Source organism: Hyaena hyaena, unplaced genomic scaffold (genome assembly GCF_003009895.1).
Source record: "Hyaena hyaena isolate Hyena2069 unplaced genomic scaffold, ASM300989v1 scaffold_188, whole genome shotgun sequence".
NCBI lineage: Eukaryota > Metazoa > Chordata > Mammalia > Carnivora > Hyaenidae > Hyaena > Hyaena hyaena.
The window spans coordinates 1,277,483-1,296,012 of NW_024080819.1; the positions used below are offsets into that span (position 1 = coordinate 1,277,483).

General features: G+C 39.5%; 1 protein-coding gene across 1 annotated transcript in view; it reads right to left on the bottom strand.

Moving 5' to 3' along the window:
* The window catches only part of VCAN (versican), a 114,314-nt gene extending 99,548 nt beyond the window's left edge, over nucleotides 1-14,766 (bottom strand). The window contains exons 1-2 of the mRNA XM_039241042.1: nucleotides 14,502-14,766; nucleotides 3,449-3,524 (exon numbers count right to left, since the gene is read on the bottom strand). Coding sequence (XP_039096973.1) covers nucleotides 3,449-3,518 — 70 coding nt within the window. The 5' untranslated portion in view covers nucleotides 3,519-3,524; nucleotides 14,502-14,766. The remainder of the gene's footprint in view (nucleotides 1-3,448; nucleotides 3,525-14,501) is intronic.
* Between the last annotated feature and the right edge of the window lie 3,764 nt (nucleotides 14,767-18,530).

Sequence of the window (18,530 nt, forward strand, 5' to 3'; positions counted from 1 at the left end):
TTCATAAAGTCTAGCCTAAGAAATCTCATTTATGATACAAATAAACCTAAGATAACCAATACAGTATTGTAATTACTGTATTTATGATAGAAATCAGTAATATATTTCTAATTTATCATGGTCAGAGCTGTCATACACTTCTTTATCATCTTACTAATCTATATATAATTTGTTCCAAACAGGATTTAAGGCATTTAATAAAATTAAATAAAAATAAAGTATACTATTAACTGTATTAAGTTAGTCTTTTAAATGTTACTAAGATCATTATTACCTTTAAATATAATATTAAGGGAATAATTCCATTCTATTAAATTCTTGGCTTATAAAAGAAATTATCTTACTTAAAGCTCATCCTCAGTGAAATTAGTCCAATCCCTTGCTAAGAAAGCTCCAGTGTCAGGAAGTGACATTTAAGCTCCTAGCTGGCAGCTGACAGACCTGGGCCAGACCACAAGTCTCCTTACAACTAATCAAGGAATCTTTCAACTTTGGTACTTATTGGGTTCTTCCTCTGTCCCTAAATTAGTTTTAGTTCATTTGCAGAGTCTAGACCCATTTTGTTTCCATCCCATCCTATTTCTTTAATTGTTATCTGCACTGACAGCAGTGAGTAATTTTTATGATCTTTTAAATAAATCTGTAAAGCCAACAGAGGACTCCCTATCTGATTCATAATCCCTTAATTTGGCCCCCATTAGGGAGATGATGACAACACAAAGATTTTTGTTTTTGCCAAGAATAGAGGTTCTGAGAAGGAAAGGGTAAGTATTTTATGATCTAAAAATCTCCTAATTTACATTTACTGTATGTTCTAGGAAAGCTCATCTTCCTTCCTGAAGAGTTATGTAGATGATTAACTTTATCACAAAGTATTCATTTTTTAACAGAGAAAAACAGCTTTAACATCAACCTCAATTATGATATAAATTATGAGATTCTTTATCATCTCCTTAATGACATACAATTCCATGTATTTATTACTAAATTATCATTCTTTTCACAATTTTAGATGTGTAGAGGCAGATAAGAGATACAGTCCAATCTATCCAGTTGGGAGGTTTCTGAAACTCTAAGCATTGCTCAATAACTGTGCTGCTATGCAAAAATATATTGGAACAAAATGATGTCAAAAGGCAAATTACCCAAGGATTATATATTGTTCTAGATGTTTATAGATACAAGGCAATCGAAAGCTTTGGTTGGACACAAATATATATTCTTGTAGAATCTAGTCTTAACAACAGGATTAACAAAAAGCTGTGTGGTCAAGTCTTTTGTGTACAAAATCTTGAGTATTAATGCACTGGGTCACAAGAACTAAGTTCACTAAATCTAAATATTTTAAAGAAGAAACTAAGTAGTTCAGAGGATAATGTTATAGACTATACATATTTTTGTTTTTCAAAAAAGGCTACCTGAAAGAACTTGTCTAAAACTGTGAACAATTCAAGTAGTAAAAATGAAGATTAACAAAAAGTTCACTATTCCCACTAGATGGTTTGTGATCTATATGAGTAGAGTAAGGGAGAAATTTCTAAATAATGAATGATCATTTAGCCCTCATTCTCTGTCAGTAAACTCTGTGAAGAAGAATGACATAAATTCCATCCATACAATCTGACCACATACAAACATAGACACACACTTAAACACTCACAGAGGTACATACAAATACACATACACACATACACCTTGCCCAAATAAATGTCAGATTGAGAATAGGAGACTTTATTACTCTCTAGGGTGATAAATTTCACTCTCTTATTCATTCATTTACTCATGACTATGCATGGCTCATTTATTAATAGTAGAGGAATATCCAAAAAACTAGGTCAGCACTAAATAATCAATATAATAGGTATTGTCAAAGCACAGAACTCTTCATGCGTTAAAATAAAGCCAATAACCAGTGGACAAGGTGTTCATTAATGTTAGTTATTGACCTTTTGAGTGCCGAGTAATAAACAGAGAAAAGCTTAAGATGAAAACACTTGTGTTAACTCCTAACAAGTTACTGTTGTATATGCTACTATGAACTGTGAAAATTTGTTTTATTTGGATCTTATGTTTTCGACTTTTGCACCTCATATGAAAAAAACTAAATTCTTCTGAAATTAGTCCCCACCTAATTATATATCTTAATCATGATCACAGATTTACAAAGAACTTGATTTTTTGAGTAAGTATAATATAGTGGTTAAAAGTATGGACTATGGAGCTCGACCGCCCAGGTTCAACTCCAGGCTCTGTAACTAAACTGCTACATAATCTTCTACACTAGCTAGGCCTCCACACCTTTTGATAGTGCAGTTTCTTCATCTGCTAAATTGGGAGAAAAGAAGCATCTTCCTCATTGGAGAGTTAAGATTCAATAAATTAACTATGCAAAGTATAGAAGAAGACCTGACATGTAGAAATTATTAAATACTGCTAGTTATTATTACTATTTTAAAATACTGTCAAGGAGCTATATCCTAAGTGCTTTTGGTTGTGTGAGTTTTTTCTTTGTTTTAGGCAGAAAGTCTAAACTCTGCTTTAAGTGTCCCTCAAGGTTCTCCCATTATTGTCTCTGTTATTCCCCTTCTGTTACTACCCATCTAAACCAAGTCCCTTTTCTATATTTCCTTTTTGTGTTCTCCCTTGTTACAGGATGCTATTGTCCTTCCCTGTCTGTGACCTTCACCTTTCTTGCCTGAAAACACTGAAGGAGACAGTGCTTGGGCTGCTAACAGATTGGTAGAGCCTAAACTCTTACAGCCATCTTGGTCATTCATATCTCAGTTTAAATGTTACTTTCTCAAAGAGGCCATCCCACCTTCCCCTTACTCAGGCCATTCTTTATCATATCACTAAGTTTTATTTTCATCAATCTGAAAATACTTGGATTGTGAGTTTATTTGTTGCCTATATTGTCTAACTAGGAGATTAAGTTTAATGAAATAGAGAAAGAATGAAAGGAAAAGAAAGGTGAGGGAAGGGAAGGGAAGGGAAGGGAAGGGAAGGGAAGGGAAGGGAAGGGAAGGGAAGGGAAAGTAAATATAGGTGGAGGTAAAAACCTGCTCTTCATCTTTTTGACTCTTCTCACACTCTAGCCTCTTGAGAGTTTGATAGTCTTTCTTTTCTTTATAGGAAAGTCTTTGAGTATATTTAAGAAGACAGATTTTAAAAATTATGTATATGTGAGCACTTTTGCAGTCTGAAAGTGATCTGGGAAGTTACTGAAAACCCACTTGCTTCTTTAGCATCTTGTTCATTATTTCATTTTATTTAAAACCATTTATAAAAGAAAAATGATATTATTTCAGATGAAAGTGTTCAGCACTATAAATCACCAAATAGATCAAAAATTAATTCTCTATTCTATTGACTCCATATGGCCATTCCGTGCTCTAGTACTTAAATTTTTATTTAACTAAACATCAAAAAATTGCTAACCCACACTCACCTTTATGCAGTACATGGGTTGCTATTAAGGTAGAGCACATCCATAAGATGCTCTTTATATTGATCAACATCTTGTCCTAGAAATGAAGAAAAAACGCAAAGGAAATCATAAGCATTCAGGTTTGTGGTGGGCTGTAAATCAACATGCTATTTTGTGCATTGTATATGACAAGAGTACAGGAATAGCTCCTCTTAGATGGTAAACACAAGAGAGAACTTGTAATAGGAAAAGTGATCCCAACACTTTAATTATTAGTTGGACTCTAACCCAATGTACTAGCTACCAAAATAATTCCAGAACCCAGTTTGGGAACATGGATGTGTGGGACAACCGCAACCTGGTGGGCTGTAGAAAGAGCAATAAAGACCACAGCCGAACTAACTAGTGGCTAGGAATGGGGACAAAGAGGGAGAGGTGACCACAATGTCTATTTAGAAACAGGAAGCTCGTCACAGATGGAGCAATAGAAGATGGGGAACCAATAGGGAGAAATGTTGAAAGAAAGGGACTCATATCAAATATGAGGTGGGAAAGAACATGGTGATTCATGCTCATGCTGTCAAAATAGGGAATAAGGACTTCAGCAGGCTTTTTTAAAACACAGACTCAATTTAGTTTCTAGGAGGCTGAACAAACAAAACAAATGTATTATCAGGAGCTGTTAATTGCAAAAAGACCAGTGCTTGCCATGAGTTTTAAGGCAGTTCCAACAGTTCTAAAGTCTGAAGGGTGAAAAAAGAAAGAAAAACACTCTGTTCTGAGAGTCAAGAAACTCTGCCCTGGCTTTGCCATTAATTTATTGTGAGGCTTTGGGGAAGACATTTAACAGTCTGGGTCTCAGAATGGTCCCTTCCAGCTTGAATTGCCATGGAGCTGTAATTATGAAGTACCAGTGTTGGGGACCATCTGGAAAGCAAAGAGCCAATCTCAGAAGAACTGCAGATTACTTGATCCCTCTTCAGCTACATTTAGAACTATTCTATAACAGGCATTGTAGCCACTCCTCTTTCTCCTTTCTAACAAAACTCTAATTCCATTCTAGTATCTACAGTCTTTCACACAACCATACACTTTAGAGGAGACTGGGTCAAACCCAGCCAAAGGGAATGATCCTGATTATCCTAAGTCACACTACTCCTGTTCATTTTGCCAATGATTGGTTTTGGAATGAGTACAAGATACAGTTTTTAACTAATGAGGTGTGAGGGGATCTCGGCAGGATAGATGGGATGCTCCTGGGAAAAGTATATTCATCTTAAGAATAGAGGAAAAGGAAGAGGTGGTTGTTTTCCTTCAATGAATACTGTCACAATAGGTTATTTTTTCTCGAACTGTTGAAGCCGTCTTGTATCCATGAGTGTATACAATAACCTTTGGGGACAAAGCTGAGAAAGAATCATTTCAGTTAGGGCTTAAATACTAGGCTAGAGTAAGCTGTCTCTTTGAACTTCTTTTTAAATGAAAAAAATTCCTTTATTACATAAACCCAATAATATCAGGGATTTTGGTTACTTGTAGCTGAAGGCATCATAACTGACACATTTGATATAGTGTCCTAAATAACTTCCTAATATCTTCCTTAGAAAATATATAAATTCTATATGACTTAGGAAACCTAGATTGAAAAGAAGTAAATGCTGTAAGAATCCAAGTCCAATTTGGGTTCAAGTTCAATTTCATAATTATGACAGCTACTCCTTTTTCCTTGCTATTCTTTTCCATTTGATTGCTTATTATATTGTGAAATAAGCATTGAAACTTCACTAAAACAAAATCCTGGAGAGCATCTTTTAAACCTATATATATATATATATATATATATTTAAACCTATATATATACATATATATATTTCACATCTATATAGGCTATTTGAAAACTCACAATGAAAAGCACACAGGTGATAATCCTTGATGCAGATGATTAACCTTGATAATTAAGTTTATTATTTATCATTAAATTACTGGATATGTAGTGGACACTATTAAACACAAACTGAAAAATTTAGTATCTACATTTCCATATTTCCTATAACCTACCATAGCAAGCAGAAAGTATACACTTGTGTTTTAATGCTATTACAGTATTTCAGAAACAAATAAGAATGTCCACGTAGTCTATGTTTAAAGTTGCTAAAGTTAAATTTTAGATTGTATCATTAAAATCTATTAAAGAAAGTACATTCCATGCACATTAACTGAATTTAATTAAGAAACACTTTTGTAAATATAAATAATTTTTATCATGATGAAAGAAAAAATTGTTCTCATTTTTCTTTTTTTCAGGATATTTTTATTTTATAAGCATAACGTTAAAAGTCTGGTCTCTATTGTCAAATAGCTGATTTCAAGTTCTGAATCCTCTACTAATACTCTGTGATTTAGGGCAAATTGCTAACTCCCTTATTATCAGTAGCTTCTTAATTGTGAAAAGTAGTACAAATTGTTGGCATGAACACGAGGATTGACAAAATAATGCGTGTGAAATACAGCTCAGTGATACAGTGTATTCAGTACTCAATATTTCTTATTAAAATTATTAATTTAGGTTTTCTATAGATGTTCTCTTTCTGTGTTCATATCACTAATAGCAAAAAGAAAAGTATTTGAACCTGTTGGATTTGAAAATTATAACCTAGGTTACTATTATAGAAGTAGTGTATAACTTTATGCTTACAATAAATTGCCCTATAACTTATTGCTATATGCTTTGAGTCATTACTTCTAAACATCTCCTCTGTAGAAAAGTTGTCTTTGTAGAACAGACCTAGCATCACATTCAACTTGCTAATTACCACAATATTCCACAGTGCCAGATTCGGAATAGACTCCTGACAAAGGTTTTGGACCAAATGCAGAACCAGTGCCTCTGTTTCCTATTCTGAAACACAATTTGAAGTCCCAACAATCTCTTACAACTGTGAGCATGTAGGCTAATTAACAGCTGAAATACATTTAAACCAGTCTAGTTGAATGTTTACCGTGACACAATAATATCTGATGTTTGTCAATATTTGGAGTGTCAGGTGTCATAACAAAATCAGACAAGGCATGACCTTGACCCAAGGATGGGTCTTTTGCATCCTAATTTTCTATCTAAGACCAATACTCAAAGTCTAACTTTTTGTGCCACTCTTCATCCTTATAAAAGTGCCTTTTTTTTTTTTAAAGGAGGGAGGAAAATGGTCTTTCATCTACAGATTCACTTGCCTTAAGAATGCCCTAAGACAAATCTAGGGAAGAAAGCCAGTGCATTAAAAATACAAGGGAGAGATCAGTCATGTTTTAAATATATTTGTATAAATATGTTTTAATAAATTCACAACATTTAAAAATTGGAGTTTTCACAGTAAGTGTTAAATCTTTTTTTGAAAAATCAGATCAAACGACTCTAGGTGCATATTCTTGTGGGCCAAGCATCAGCACTAGGCAAGGAGGAGCCTCTCCCCTTGGCTTCATGAACTCAAGTTTATCACTGGCTCCACTTGGTTTCTCATCCATTTCTACTCCATGTCTGTTCCTTTTAGGCACCTGAGCTTGCAATACTTGATTTAAAAATGGCCATTTATCTCTTTAGTAAATATCTCAGAGTACTTTTACTGACCTTAATTGCCTTAGGACTACATTTCTGTGGCCTCTTCCTTGGACTCTATGGGCATTCATTCCATTTCTCTAATTTTCTTAAGGCTATGTCCATGCTCATGTTTGTTAAGGCACACTGTTTATCTTCTGCATTTGATATTACTAAATAAGACAAACTTTTACAACCTCTGTCTTTTTTATTTTCTTAGCACCATTCAAACACCCACTTCTATTCTCTTGCTCTTCTGTGTATGTCTTGTAAGCATAATCTGCTAGTGATAACAAGTCTGTCTGGATAGAAAGACCTAGGAGATATGAAAGCCGTGCCTATATTTAGTCTTCACTCCAGTGTAGTCAATGAGAAGAGGAGAGCCATCGAACAATCAAGACACAGGTGACTGAGGCTCTTTAACTGCCTGGGAGACATAAGAGACAAGGTCAACAGGACTCCTATCCATGAGAAATGTCTGCAGAGAGGGTAAAAGTCGTGTTAAGGATGGGCTGCCTTGAAGAAAGAGAGCCAAGGTTCTAGTAAACAGATATTTAATATCCTCCCGTAATCTTGTGGAAGATCCAGTGAGCAAAGGATGACTTAGGGACACAGACAAGAATTCTTGTCTTCTAGTCTTCAAATTAGTTAACCTGGACAACCAATTGTCCAGGACATCTCAACCACAAAGTGAATATAATGAGTACTGCCTATCATATTGCTCCTGGGTGCTTTTTTGAAGGAGGAATCATTGTAATCCAAAGAAAAATCACATGGTTAAACAGGAAATCTTATGAATTCACTTTCAGGAGTAATGGCCCCATGTGAATTTAGCACTAACCTTCGACTGGATTCCTGAAAATGGACTTAACTAAGCTTTTTCATGTCATTTCCCCTGAGTGGTGCTCTTTTCTCCTCCTTCCTAACTCATTCCTCATGACTCTATCTAAAACACTGCACTCTCTGTTCCCTCTCCCAGCACATAGCACATATCATTTTATATATGTATTTGGGAACTGTCTTTCTCTCCTCACCATCAGATAAGCTCTGGGAGAGCTGTCTTTAATGTTTTGTTCATTGCTGTATCAACAGTGCCTATCACACTCAGTAAATGTGTGTTGAATTAATGTTCTCATTTTTTTTTACATAATAAGATGCATATTATAAACTTTATTTGGTACATTACTTTCTTCATTTAAAATACAATGTCCCTTAAAAAATGTTCCAAATCAGCAAATATAGTTTTTCTCTGTTGTTTTTAACAGCTTCATTTGATGAACACAGCACCTTTTATTTCACCAGTTCTTATGATGAGCCTTTAAGGTGTTTCCAAAGTTTTGCTATTAGAAACGCTGATGCAAAGGGTGTCCTTGTCCATTCATCTTGGGTGATATTTGTAGCAATAGCTATATGACAATATCTAGAATAATTGCTGGGTAAAAAAGTCTATGCATTTTTAAATTTTCTGATAGCTATGACCAAATTATTTTGTAAAGAAGATGGACCTACTTATATTGCCACAGTAATATGTGAGAGATCCAGTTTCCCCACAACCTGGCCAAAACAAACTTTTATAAAACCTTTTAAATCTCTACTGCTGTGGTTGATGAAAAAATAGTGCAGGATATCATTTTTTAATTACTATTTCTTTAATTATGGATGAGGATGAGCAATTTCTCATATGACTAAAAACACATTTCTTCTTCTGCCAACTGTCTACGTGTGACAGTTTTTGGATAGACTGTGGTCTTTCACTTATCTGTAAAAGTTCTTGTTATAGCCAAAGAGTTATTAGCTCTTTGTCTATCTTATGTTGCCAGTGTTTTCCAAATGTGTTATTTGTTTTCGTGTAAATAATTTACTTATTCATACTTATCAGTCTTTATAGTATGACTTCTGGATTTTATCTTTTGCTTTAAACAGGTTCCTCTACTTCTATTTTATTATTTTAAAAATCCTATAATTTCCTCTAGTTATTTTTTAGATGTCATTCTCTACATTTCATATTTGCTCTATCTTAATTTTATTTGAGGATAAGAAATGAGGTAGAGATTGACTCTTACTCTGAGAAGACCAATCAGTTGTTTCCAAACCATTTGTTGAATAATTATTCTTTTCCCTTGATTTTCCATGTCCATTTTAGTATATTTCTGGACTCTGTCTCCTGTCCAGTGAAACTAGACAATTCTTAAAGCAAAATTCTCCTATCTAACTCACTTTATAGATTTTGTAGGAAATACATGATTTGGGTAACAGTGTTTTTATTAAGATTATGGAATTAGATCAGTATGAATTCCATGGATGTAATATATTAATACCACTTATTTGTAGTTTTTCATTTGCCAAAGCTTTCCCACAGATATTAACTATTTTGATGTGTATAACTGTATGTCCATTTAATAGGTTTTGACATGAAGCTTTGTGATTCCAAGTCAAGTGTTCATTCTACCACACCGCAGGTGATAGCAACTCAGTAATTTAATAATAAAAAGATTACAGCTTACATATTATATATGTGTTTATTATAAGCCATGTAATCTCACTTTTATAGAAATAAATACCTCTTAAAATTCTTAGAAGAACAAAGCAGGATATATATAGAGAGACAGAAATCAGGTAAATTTAAACATAGATCTGCATTTATGCCCTTTTATAGATGACAGATCTATCCAGAGGAGTTTCAGGAAACATAACAGGCAAACACATTCAACAAAGATACTTTGCATTGACCAATGAAATCCAACCACCCTGACACATTCAGGGATAAGAAGACAGCAGAGTCAAAAAGCCCCAGAAAATACATATAAATATAATGTAAATGCATAAATGTATATTTATGTGTACGTATGTGTAATTTACTAAACTTAGGCTGTCAGAGGAAACTGGGAAAAATTAACTATCTCTACTTTCCCTTGTACTGATTCTCAGTCAGAGGGAGTACCAGCCTTGTGTCTTCTGGTAAAGTATAGACCTATAGAACAATCAGAATGTTTTCTCAGACTAGAACAGCCCACTCCCAACAATGAGTGTTTGTGAGTTCTAACTGGTTTCTCTAGGTGGGTGGTGAAATAATCGCTTAACTACAGCGATTTATTCTTCCCCTCAAAAGAACCATGTGTCTTGAGAAGTTGGCCTCAGTCACAGGGCAATATCCCATTTTAAATACAGTTTCCAGTGATGTTTGTCTATGAATAAATGCAACAAAAAGGTTTAAACTGCACTAGGAAAGAAGAGCTTGGTTACATGACTACTGGGAGACAGCCTTGGGGGATCTTTGTGCTCTTGAGCTCAATTAGTGACCGATTATCAACCACAAAGTACTTACACATAATAATAAGATGAGGAAAGAGAGAACAAAGACTGTATTTTTTTAAACATTAATCATATTCAGCCTTAAGTTAGCTTTTTAGGTCCTTTCAAACAGAATTTACAAGCATGCAGATATAGATATCTTAGAATATCAGAGACATTCCCCTCCAGTTTGTAATCACAGAGAATTAGAGGAAACCTACGTGTGTAAATATATAAATCTAGAGGGATTCTTTTCAAACTTCATTTTTTTTAAAATGCAGGAAACACAATTTAGGAATAACTTTTAATTTATCTTCTAGGAAAAACAAAACAAAAGTTTGAGTTCTGACATATATCCTTAGATTGTCTTAATCTCATCCATCTTCCCACCAATGGTAAGATTAAGGACTATGGACTTCCTGCTGAAGGAAGCAATTGCTCAATCACTTTGGAATCCGTTGGAACCTTTTTCAGTATTAGTTGGGACAGGCATATAGAATTGTGAAATATTCCTTTCTTTACTGAAGAAGCAGCACAACAAGTCAGTCCCTGAGACCTTCTGCTTGATATGCTCTTACCTCCAAGCTACATATTCTCCAAACCGGGAACAGATTTTATCTCAGAAAACTAGTGGTTGCTTCTATTGATGGCCTCCTGTTTTTATATTAAACTCACAACATCCTATTTTAGGACTTTACATGGATATTTTCATGACAGGTTTGGCAGAGCTGACAAGCAGTACTTAAAATAATTTAGGTCACAGCTTTTAGGAGTCAAAAAGAAAGGGAACGTGAATCAATTTAGATACGAAAATTTGAGCTCTCAGACTTAAAGCCCCATTCTTTTGACGGAAAGCGAGGAAGCAGGAGAGTTTAAAATGCAGTGTGTAAGCGGCCGCGTCTAGACTGTGCCACGTTCCCCCGGGGGGGAATTTGCTCAGTTGTTTCATAAATGTGTGCTGGGTTCCCACTGTGAGTAGGACCCCAGCTAAGGCTCCTAATGCAGAGGGACCTAAGTTACACTCACAGCCTCTTAATGTTTGCCGTCATTGGAATTCTATCAGTCCTGCAATTGACTAAAACTAGTCTTCAAATTGACATGAACATATTTAAAAACTCAATATACAGAACACAGAAAAAACTCATTTCCTTTTTCTGCCCCAAACAAAAAGTTTGCTTGTAGTATATATTTACTTCCTCCCTGTCGCAAGGCAAAAACTCCTCCTCCTACTCCCAAGAAGCGAGAAAGTATTTTTTAAAAACTGTTAGTAAGAGCATTTAGCACCTTGTGGACAGAAGTCAGGTAGCCTCTAGCAGCAGCCGGGCAGCCTCAGCGCCCGGTGCGGGACCAGAGCTGAGCCCCGCCCCCTTTCCCCCGCCCGGTCCCCGCCCCCGCCCGCCGGAAAGAGCAAGGCCCCGCCCCTATTGGGCTCTGGGCGGGGACCCGAGGCGCCCCGCCAGCCTCTGGCTGGGCGGACAGCCGGTTCCGCGCAGCAGTTGTCTCTGAGCCCAAGTCACACCCGTCTCGGGCCGAGAGCTGAAGTCCCAGCCCACGTGGCGGCGGCTGGTGAACTCCGGCGCATCGAGGTGCGCCCGGCGCTGTTCCTAAGTCCGCGCCCGCTGAGCAAGTGGGGGTCCGCCAGCGGCCCCTGCCGCTCTAAAGGGCTAGTTTCTCCTCCACCCTTCCATCCTGGCATGCCTCTTCAGTCGCGTTTGTTGCCTCTTAGGGGATGTAAAATATATCTTAAGAGGAGACGCGAAATTCAGCCTCAAACCTCGAAACGTACGCTACTGGCCTTGTGCCGGCTGTTTGCATGCATCATCCCCATCTCTGTTCCTTGCTTTCTCCCACTTCTTCCACTGTCCCCTTCTTTACTCTTCCCTTCCCTTCCCTCCTTTTTCCTCCCGGCGCACTCCTTCCTCCAAAATTCCACGTTCGACTGTGTTTTGAAATTGAGCAAGTTTAAACTTTGGATTAGGGGCCTTTCCTTTGCAATATCCTGGGGCAGGGCCCTTGCATTGGGTTCAAATGGTCAAGGGCCTTTGTAAAGTTTCCAAAAGTAAGCATTCTCTACTATATTTCTTACAGTAATGCTTACGATTGAACATCAAGCCCTCCAAAACTTGGATCCGCCCCAGGCCATGTGTTCTCTACCAAGCTGCAGACTTGGCCCAGAGCAGTGCACACATCCCCGCTGACTCAGGAGCAGGCGCGCTTCTGTACTTCGCAAAGACAAGGGGTTAGTTCTGGTCCTTCAAACCCTTAGATTTACGGCGCATATTCTTAAATATAAAACTAACGATTATACGTTCTTCATCCTTGAATGTATGGTTGTAAAAGTGGCTTGCTTGGGTTTTTTGGTGGGGGGCCTCGGTTTCCTCCACCTGTGCTGAACTTCTCCATCAGGGGGCGCCCACATCCGCCACAAAACACCCTATTCCTAGACATCTGGGTTCTGCAAGCCCTTAGCACGCCAACTGGGGGCAGATCCGAGGGAGCTCACTGCCTCTCTCGCTCCTCCTCCTTGCTAGCCTCTGCCGACCGGGGAGGCAGGGATTTCACACTAGCCATTCATTTGTCAGTCGTGGGGGAGGGGACGCAGGAGCGAAAGAGACTGAGCAGAGGCTGGGAGAGGGGAAGGGAGGCAGAGAAGATGGAGACAGAAGAGGAAGAGACAAAGATGAGAAACGGGACACACAGAGAGCAACACTGTCTAAGTCTCTGTGTGCGCGCATGGTGGGACAGCTCTCCAGCCGTTGCGTAGATTTCTCCTCCCTCCCACTGCATCTCCCGGGGACAAGCAGGACTTGCTGGGGCACAGCTGGATCGGAGAGCAAATAGTTTCAGCTATGACACTATTTTTCTACCTCGCTCTCCGCTGCCTCACACAGTGGTCGCTCCACGCCCAATGACACAGACTGCGAGCCGGGACAACCCAGATGCCCCCATATCCGCGCGCACTAGGGATGCCGTCAGGAGGCGCCCACACCTCTGCAGGGTGGTGGGACGCTCCAGCCTAGGACGTCCCCAGGGGCTCCCGGCACACGCTCTCCCCGGCCGCTGGACTAGCCTATAAAGTTGCTCAACTAGGGCCAAGAGCTGGGAGGGGGTGAGGAGACGGTAGGAAAAGGAGAACTGCTGTACTAGGGGCGAGAGGGCTGGTCCTAGAGGCCCCGGATTCGGGTCCCTGCGCCACCTTTGTCTGGAGAGAGCTCTGAGCACTGGGTTTGTTCGTTGAGACCAGAGTGGAAGCCTCCACTTCGCTCTTCTGGGTGAGATAAAATTCTTGCACATCCCTGATGATTCAAGGCAAGCTTTTCCCGCCCAGGCGCTTCCCAGACCTCCGCGGCACTCCAACAACCCCACCCCCATCCCCTGCTCCCTCCCGGCCGTCCTCGGCGCTCCGCGCGCAGGACAAAAGAACCCTGAGGCACCGAGGAGGGCCTTGACAGCCCCCAAGTCGCCAAAGAGACGCGGCCCCGGGACCCTGCCCATCTCCCGGCCGGACCTCTTCCCAGACTGCTTGCTAGCAGAAGGGGTCACGTCCGCCCAGGTCCCGGGCTGCTGGGGCGCAGGACCTTCCTGTCAGGAGCTGCCCTGGAGCAGCATTCCAGGAACGCCGCGCAATGACCACACACTAGGGTCCCGGGAGCCAGGTGGCCCGCACCAAGGCGGCTTTGGGGACTTGCATGTGGACAAGTCTCGAGAGTCCCCATTCAAACTTTTGCCTCGTACAGGTTACCAAAAGAAAAAAAAAAAAAAGGAAAGAGAAGAAGAAAGAAAAAAAGGGGGGAAAAGAAAAAGAAAGAAAGAAAAAAGAAGGGGAAAAAAAAGCTCAAGGTGCCATCGGTCCCTCCTGCTCCCCACGACTTTTCTAAAGGTTCGCTACAATTCTCTTCCCTCCCTTCCCCCAATTCCGTTAGTCCTTCGACCCCCACCCGATTCCGGACTTCTTTTGTCTGCATCTTTTTCAGCACCAAGGTCCCTTCGGTATTGCTCTCTCCAAAACGTCCTTCTGAAAGTTACCTGACATTTTTAAAGTGCATATATTTTCTTAACTTCGCCTTACAGCTAGTTCTCTTTGCTTTAATTAAAGCCTTCTACCAATTACAATGTACTTCGTTTATCTAAGCTCGCTCGTCCCCCCCCCCCCCTTTTCTTTCCTTCTAAGGGGAACAAAAGAAACGTGATTACCTTGAAAGGCGGCTTATTGCAGTTTGGGGGGAAAAATCACCGCAGCGCTGCGCGAGTGGACTCGGTGTAGCCGGGGCGGGTCACATAGGAAGCGCGTTGGCCTGGGGAAGGGTGCGGAGGGTGCGGGACGGTGCTCAAGGATGCAGGAGGATGCGGGGCTGGCCGCAGATCCCGGTCCCAGCGCCTGTCCACAGCACCTAATGTTCGCGGCTGTTGCTCCCGCCCGCCTGGAGATCTTCCCCAGAAAGGCTTGGGGCAGCTCGCCTGCAAGTTCAAATGCGGGTTGTGACACCCATCATCATTATATCACTGTACCGTCAGCACCGAGGAGGAGACTCAGCGAGGAGGAGGAGGAGGAAGAGGAGGAGGGTTCATTCACAGGCTCCTGAAGCGCTCCAGAGCTTCAGCCACTCCTAAGAGCCCAGGCTTGGAAAGCAGGCAGAGGGGCGGAAAGGCAGCTCCCCGCGCCTGCGGTAGGGACCGCCTGCCTCCCTCCCCAGGCACTCCCACCTCTCGGCGTTTCTTCCTGACAAGAAGTACCAATCGGCTTGGGGACAGCAGCGCTCCCCATTCAGCGACTCACTAAGTAACATCGCGCTGTGCGCACAGAAACCACTGCCCTCCCACCCCTCCCCACCCCCCACTTCTCCGCCCCCTGCGCTGCCAGTTCTGGGTTAGGGGAGAGGAGCCCTCAGGCTCTTGCGGGGCAGGCCAGCACTAGACAATTGAGCACCCTCAGTTCTTCTTGGGAAACTCTGTAAAATCAGCAAGGAACTTGGTTACAGCGGCCACAAAGCCTGCCCATCCCATCTGAGGGAAGTGTCAGGCTTGCGCCTTCTGCCAAACCTGAACGAGACGGAGAGAAAAAGAGATCCTTCTAAGACCTTGAGGGAAAGTGTAAGCACTGCCTTTCCCGGGAACTGCCCAAAGAGGAGTCTTTGCCCAATTTACAAAAATCCTGGTAATAATAAAGGGCTGGACAGGAAATTCCCCGAAGCAAATCCCTTGTTGGATTGAAAGAGAGTCTCTTACTCTGCCACAAATGTACATAAGTCTTGATTTTGCTTTCTTCCTTCTTCCTTTCTCTCAATTTTACCAAGTGCCCCTCCTGGTAGAATATTTAATAATTTTTCTGAGTAATAGACTGCTTGGATGTCCCAATCCCCTTCCTTGTGGTCAGGAAATGGGACCCTAATCTTTCATGAGTTTGATTCTTGTTTTCAGCCAGGCCCACCAACTATGTAAACAACATCAACACAAGGAAGAGTACTCTGCATTGTGTTACAAAAGATTTCCTATAGGACCTTAGAGAGCAAAGGGTCAACCAGTTGACACAAAGGATTTCTGCCCCTTAGAAAAGAGGGACTTTGTATTTTCCCTTGCTTTGAAGTCAAGTATGAGTTTATACAATAGGAACAAAATAAGTCCAAGGTGCACATCAGTTTAATACTGGGGATGCTGGGATGGATAGCAAACTTTTCTTTCTACACAAACATGGAAGCATCCTCATCATTCTTCTCACTGACATCTCAACTTACAAAATTATATCAAACACAATAGTGAGGATTAAAGCAAAAAAGTCCAGTTTCCCTCTGAGTTTCTTTGAGTAGGTGGGCCTTACACTCACACTTTAAAACATGGAGAAGCCTAGACTTCTGTACATGCACATCTACCAGGTTTCTTTTCTAAGTTTCTTTTGCAGGCTGTATGCATTCTGCATGATGCTAGATTTTAAGTGATAAACAAGTGCATGTTTTGTTGGAATTTCAGTTCTCAAAATGTGAGTTATCCATTTCTTTTTATTTATTTCTTCATCAGCTCACTACCGTAAATGATGTAACTATTAATTATAGGATTTAGGAATAATTTTTGTTTGTTTGACAATGATCTATTTGTTCTTAGTATAGTTATCATACTACTATTCTTAACATTGAAATTCTATTTCATTAAATATTTAGAATAACAGAGTGACAGAACAGAATCAGATTTCAACCTTTAGATTTAACAGATAACCAAACTAAAAAGCTCAGAAAGTGACATTTCCTAAAGTCACCCAATTGAAAGCAGAGCTGTTACCAGAACATAATTCTTGACACTGGGTACGGTGGTCTTTTTCAGAGCTTTATACAGCAACTTTATAATCAAGATCACTTCATTCAAAAAGGGAGAAAAATGAAATAAAAGAATCTTTATTGGAATTTATATTTCAGAGAATCTATTTATCTTTAGAGAAAGACAGACCTTTCTCTAAAACATTTTGAAGTATGTACTATTGTTCTCATTCTTAAATTTGAGTAAGCCTAGTTGAGTTTCAAAGAGTTTAAATATCTTGCCCAAGGGTACTTCTAAGTGGAAGATCTGCCCATCTGAAAAGCTTATTATCTCTCTATTACCCTGCTCTCCCTTCATCAGTTAAGTAAAACACTTCTACAAAGGAAACCTAAAGCAGAAGAGAGCAACCAATTGCAGATTAATATCGATTTTCAAGGAAATGTTAATACTCAATAGTCACTAAAAGTAATGCCATCTTTACATGATGAAACATGATGAAAAATTAAGGGTCAGAAACTACTTACATCCTGAAGTATTTTCCTTTATCTTGCCAAATGTATTTCTCTAGCCCTCTAACATTTATAGTTCCGTATAATGTCCATGGACATTACAACTCTTGGCTGAGCAGTTCTACTGGGCAAAGGCACTTTCTCAAGAAGACTTCACCCATCAGAAGATGGACAATGTTGAAAAGCTTTATACCACATGCCTTTTCTTTACTCTGGCTTGAAACTTTATTTAGAAAATTAAATACTTCTTCAGGCTGTCAAATAACTGAAATGAAATGACACCCTTGAATATCAGCTTGATTTCTCCAAAGCAGATTTTCCCCTTTAGCTACCTATAATGGAGAGAGAATAAAAAGGAGAACATACAAGTTACATTCAGAATAGAGTCTACACCTGTATTATTTCTATTTACCTGTCCCTGAGGACTTCTCTCTCTCTCCCCCCTCTCCCTGCCTCTTTCCCTCTTTCTCCCTGTCTCTCTCTTTCTTCAGGAAGACAAAGAGAATGACAGAGCAGTTATTTCTGATTCTCCCAGGTCTGAAAAATTATCACAAGTTTTTGAATAGGAAAGTATATTTTTGTAACTTTTATTTGTCCACTACACTAATTTGTAATGTAAAACTAATCTGTCCATTATACTTAAGTCTGAATCAAACAGTAATTAAAATCTCATTCTGTGTATCCCCCTTTAAATCATGTTCTTGTACTGGGGATGCTCAGTATGTAAATTCCATGGTGTCAGGGATAGATAAAGCAAGATCTTCATTGCTAGCATTGATGTCTACAAGAAACCAGAAGCCAGAGGCTACATGCCTTGCTTCGTTGCCTTGATCTTGTCTTCAGGAACTTGGCAGAGGTCAGGGGCATCCAGCCAATGACTTGGGCAAGAAAGGTACAGCTGGCAGGTAGGTCTCCAGGGAATTTCATTATCTTCATCTAAACCTCCTCGTGAGCTTTAGGATCACATTTCAGTCTTCTCCTTTTTTATTGATCAGGTGAAGTGTTCTTAGACATGGTATCATCTTTTGCTTCATTGGGAATGACAAGGTTCCAGTCCCACTTACATTCAGAAAACGGCTCACATTTCAAGTCCCTGATCTGGCTGATCCTAGGCACAATGGAGCAAATATCCTCTCTGGATGGTGAAAAAATGTGACATTAAAAAACGCACCTTTAATGAATTCCACAGTGCCTGGAAAAAGGAAACCAACCTCTAAAATTACTTCATTATTTTTTAATTTTTTTATAATTTAGGGACAGATATTTTATTCAACACTTTAAATGCTTTTTGGTTTTCTAGGAAATGCAGAAGTAATATGAGGTCTTTGCTGCCTTTTAAAAAATAAAAGAAACTCTACAAAATGCTAAGCGATGGGGACATTCTTATTACTCTTTAGCCTGAAGTATATAAATTACATAGAGAAAGTAAACACAGACAAATATCTTTAGAAAGCCATGAAAAATTTGA